Source organism: Glycine soja, chromosome 20 (genome assembly GCF_004193775.1).
Source record: "Glycine soja cultivar W05 chromosome 20, ASM419377v2, whole genome shotgun sequence".
In the NCBI taxonomy this organism is placed as follows: domain Eukaryota; kingdom Viridiplantae; phylum Streptophyta; class Magnoliopsida; order Fabales; family Fabaceae; genus Glycine; species Glycine soja.
This window is the reverse complement of record NC_041021.1, coordinates 8,798,299-8,803,609: the sequence shown is the minus strand read 5'-3', so window position 1 is coordinate 8,803,609 and position 5,311 is coordinate 8,798,299. Positions and strand designations below refer to the sequence as shown.

The window sequence follows — 5,311 nt, the reverse complement described above, 5'->3', positions numbered from 1 at the left end:
TTTCTCTCAAATCATTATTTTAATTAATAATTATATCTCTTTATTTATTTATTTATTTATAAAATCTCATCATTTTTCTAAAACTCTATTTATTTATAAATAACAATCCTTTTTTATCTAGATTACAAAAATTGGGATGTTACATCACTTAGCTTAATTAATCCTGTAAGACCAGAGAGGACGATTGAGGCAAGGATAGCCACAGGGGTGTAGGACAAAAACACTGTAACGACAAAAAAAATACACGTATTGAATTACTCTAGTTGGCATTTTAATTTTTGCGAAAATGCTCTGTAATACATGTATTTGAGTAAAGAACATTTTGTTGCTAAAAGATAATTAAATAACAATGCTCATTTATAGATTGCTGAATCAAGCCATATGTTTATTTTTGTTTGTCTCTTAATTAAAAAATATCAAATTCATAAAAAAAAAATACACTATAGAAACTAGTTTTCATAAGAAGAAATCACTATGGGATCAGAAACATGCTTCAGAGAGAAGTGAGCACAAAGAGGAACCATGAAGACATGAAGCTTACCTCGAACCCAACAGCGACAATGGCAGCAAGACTGGCAGCGAGAACAGCAAGACTGGCAGTCGCAAAAGGAAGACGTACGCGGAGGCGTGGAGTTGCGATGAAGACTGGTATTAACGCGGAGTTACGGAGTTGCAGAGTTGCGGCAGAGACGCTAGTGAATTAGGGAATGGAGCCAATAATAATTTTAAAAATCGAGTTGTTAACATTGGTTTTTCTAAAAAAACCAATGTTAATACGTTAACATTGGTTTTTTAAAAAAAACCGATGTTAATGAAGTTCTGTTAGCATCGATTTATAAATAACTGATGTTAACCTACGACGTTAACATTGGTTTTTTTAAAAGCGATGTTCACATATGACGTTAACATCGGTTTTTTAAAAAATCGATGTTAAGAAAATCTAATTATTTACCATTATGTCACCGCATTTTTGTTAACATCGGTTTTGTAAAAAACCGATGTAATTGTGACGATGTTAAATCTATATTTTGTAGTAATGAATATATCACACGGTTGAGCATCTTTTAAATTCGTCAATTAATGTATGTTGCATGTAAGAGTTATTTTTAATTATTAATTATTTTCAATTTTTAGTTATTTTTAAATTCGTCATACATTTTTAATTATTAATATTAATTAAAATCATGTTAATAAAGTTTATTTTTTATTATTCATATTTTTTCTGATGTGATATCATTCAAAAAAATATCAATAATAAAAAATAATTTTTATTTCTAGGATGGTGCTTACGTAAGCACCGTCTTAGAAAGGTGACTTTCTAAGACGGTGCTTACATATGTCAGTCTTAGAAAGCTATCTTTTTAAGACGGTGCTTACATAAGCCGTTTTAGAAAGTCATTGATTTTCTAAGACGGTCCTTTTCAACCCGTCGTTTGTAACAGCCGTTTTTTTAATAAATAAATAATACAGTAATAAGTTAATAAATAAATAAAAATATAATTAGGTCATAAATCTCTACTATATAAACCAAATGTTAACCTAGAGCAGCTTTTACAAAACACTTTTGCCCCTTTTTCTTTTCTGACGCACAAGAACCCTAACAGAGCAACCAGAGGAGGAGCTCTAGAGAGCACCAGAGATGCCACCATTGCTAACAGAGAACATTTAAGCGACTACCTCGAGGTAAGGGATGAGTTACTCACGCTTGGGAATTAGAATGAACATGTGTAGGGATCCCTAGAGGATCAATTTTTGGGTTATTTTGGGATGTTTATGAATTTAATTATGTTTTCATGTTTAATCGCAGATTGAGTGTGTTTGATGAACCAATTGGTGTTCTGTTGCGACTTTGTTGTAGTATTGATGTGTTCCTGTGTTAGGTGTGTACCTTAGGAATTAGAATTCTTTATAATTAGCATAAAAATTGTGTGGTGGTGATTTTGTTTATACCAGATATGTTGGCCTTTCAATCTTGTTCTTTTTTTTATTATTTTTATTTTCACACCGCAGTGTATACATGTACATATATATCGATACTGTTTTTATATTTTATTTCACGTGGGTGATTTCTCGTCATGAAATTCGTATGTGTAGGGATTGTTGGATAAATGAATTGGCTAAAATCATTTAAAGAAATTAACTTAAGTTGTATTCACATTGTAATTAGGCATTTTCTTGATGTTGGTAACTTAGTTGAAATATTTTTGAGCCTTAGGAAACATTTGAAAGTATAAAAAAAAAAATGGTTTAGTACTCTATTTATTTTTGTCTTAGTGTATTTCAAGTAAACACTTTTACTGTGATGTGTAATAATAATAATAAATAAATAAATAAAAATAGGGTTATAGATATTATTGTTTCATAGTGATTATTGTTGTGACTTTATAGATTAATTGTTATAGAAGTTCTTTTTATTTATTTTGCTGAATTAATATATTTCGATTTAATTTATATTTTGTAATGTCAAGTAAATGTTACTATTGAATCATATGTGTAGGGTGCATGAGATGCAATAAATTATTTTATTATGAAAATGTGATTGAGATGATGTGTAAGTGATAATCAATTGATACGTGATGGATTGTGAATTACATGACTCTTGAGATGTTGTCTGTTTTGAATTGTGAGCCATGAATTATGTAATCACACAACTGTAAGACCTTTTAAGGGCGACGAGTTAATGCGCGATGAGTTGTGATGGGATCCACTGTGGGAACCCGACGAGCTAATCACTTGAGGTGCACTGGGTTAAAATATATATATATATATATATATATATATATATATATATATATATATATATATATATATATATATATATATATATATATATATATATTTTTAAAATATATTCAATTGAGATTTTGAAAACAATTGAGTAGTTGTGTGTATTGCATAATTCATAGGTAGAGTCTGTGTGTTCAAATGTTTTTTTTGGGTTAGACCTGAATCAGGAGGGAGAGGCCCTGACGGACTCTTCAGAGTGTAGGCCTTGGGGGTCATCCGGTTTGAGTGCTCCTGTAAGCCTGTGCCGATCCCACATGGTCGGAGCATTCTCGCAAAACAGCGTGACCCTGACTGGTCTCCCTATGATTTCACTTAGTGAGAGTGACCTGACTTGCCCATTGTGAGGCATGTCCTGTCATGTACTCCTAGGCGCCCGACGAGGTTTTTCACTGAAAAATGGTACCACATTGGATGTAGGCTTTAAGTCTTAGTATAATTGTTGCATAACACTTGTGTTTGAATTTCATTGAGTTAACAATTGTGGTTGTTGTTATTTTATGGAGTGTGTAAACTTGAATGGGTGTGAATAATGTGTGCGATTTTGTGCAGTAATGTTATTTATATAAATTCAACTTTAAGTATTATATATTTCACATGCTCTAATGTTTTATTATATACGAATGTGATAACTCACTCCCGGTGTGTGTTTGTGTTTGGGCTGATTGCCACTTTGTTTCAGGTGAGCCTTCATATGATGAGTCACATGCTAGAGATGGAGAGAATTAGTCTGTGATAGGGATATGCTCTGATAAGTGTGATATTGGGGCATAGGACTTTACCTCGCATATTATGATTTTCACATGTTATGATTTACTGAATGATACAATTGCGTTATATTTTTCTACTTTAGTTTCTTTTTATTATTTATTTATTTAGAGTGGATGGCCTTGTTTTGAGCCGGAATAATCTTACCTTTTATTAAAAAAAAAATTCTATTATGTTTTCACTAAGTGGATGTGAACCTTTATCCTTTTGAATTGACTTAAATTAAATGTGTTTAAAAAGAAAAATTATTAATTAATTTTGCATTTTTTTTTCTTCTCTTTTATTATTATGTGTTTATAATCTTTTAAATAAATTTTGTATGATTTATTTAATTAGTTAGTTATAATTGTAAGGGTAGAGGGTGTCACATTTAGTGGTATCAGAGCAGGTCGAACCTTTCGGCCATGTGTGTTATGAGTTTTCTGTGTTTCCTTGTGTACTCTGATGTGTTGTATTTGTTTTGTTTGATTAGAGGTGTACTCTATTGTGTTGGTATATTTTTTTTTTTAAAGTTTTTTTTCTTGCGTGACATAGGAAGTAATGGCTGCGAGAAATGAGCGAGAACGACTTCTTACCGAGGCCTTGAACAACTTGGCGCAAGTTATGGCCAATCAGGGAGGCGGTGGAGGAGCAACTATGTACCATGGTTTAGATCGCTTTCAGAGGAACAACCTACCTACCTTCAAAGGGGGTTATGATCCTGAGGGTGCTGAGGCTTGGCTGAGGGAGATTGAGAAGATCTTTCGGGTGATGGAATGTCAGGACCATCAGAAGGTGTTGTTTGCTACTCACATGCTAGCAGATGAGGCAGAATATTGGTGGGAGAACACTCGCCCACGTTTGGAGGGAGCAGGTGGTGCTGTTGTTCCATGGGGAACTTTTAGACAGACTTTTCTGGAGAAGTATTTTCCTAAAGAATAGAAAGGAGATGGAGTTCCTTGAGCTTAAACAAGGGAGTATGACGGTGGCAGAGTATGCAGTGAAGTTTGAGAGGTATTTTCCTCATTATCAGGGGGAAGCTGGGGAGAGGTCCAAATGCGTGAAATTTGTCAATGGCCTACGACCAGAAGTAAAGATGATGGTAAATTATCACGGTATTCATAACTTTGCACAGTTGACCAATATGTGTAGAATCTTTGATGAAGATCAGCGGGAGAAGACTGCTTTCTACAGGAATGCCAATGCTAGTCATGGGAAAGAGAAGAAGCCTGTGGCTCACAGTCGTGCTAAGCCATATTCTGCCCCTCCCGAGAAATATGGAAACCATTCTGGGGGACAAAGGACCAGTGGAGGACATCACCTAGCTGGTGGGAGTTCTCAGTCAGTTAACAGAGTGTCTCAGCCTGCTGGTGGAGGTGGTGGTGGTGCTCCTGTTACACCTGCTACGCCAATCCGGTGTGCTAAGTGTGGTAGGATGGGTCATTTTGCTCGTGAGTGCCCAGATAGTGATGTGACTTGTTTCAACTGCCGGGGTAAGGGCCACCTCAGTACCAGTTGCCCACATCCGAGGAGGGAGAAGATGAGTGGAAGTCTGAATAACCAGAACGGACGACCAAAGACCACAGGGAGAGTGTTTGCTCTTAGTGGTGCTGATGCCGCACGGTCTGATGATCTCATTCAAGGTATGTGTTTCATACGTCAAGTTCCCTTGGTTGTATTGTATGATTCAGGTGCGACTCATTCATTTATTTCTCGTGTCTGTGTTGAAAAACTTGCCTTGCCTGTGTCTTCCTTGAAATTTTACTTGATTGTGAATACA

General features: G+C 34.9%; 1 protein-coding gene across 1 annotated transcript; it reads left to right on the top strand.

The window, feature by feature from the left end:
- Positions 1-4,092: 4,092 nt before the first annotated feature.
- Positions 4,093-4,473, top strand: LOC114401848. The gene has a single exon (XM_028364432.1). It carries the CDS (start codon positions 4,093-4,095, stop codon positions 4,471-4,473), a length of 381 nt encoding a protein of 126 aa, XP_028220233.1.
- Positions 4,474-5,311: the final 838 nt, after the last annotated feature.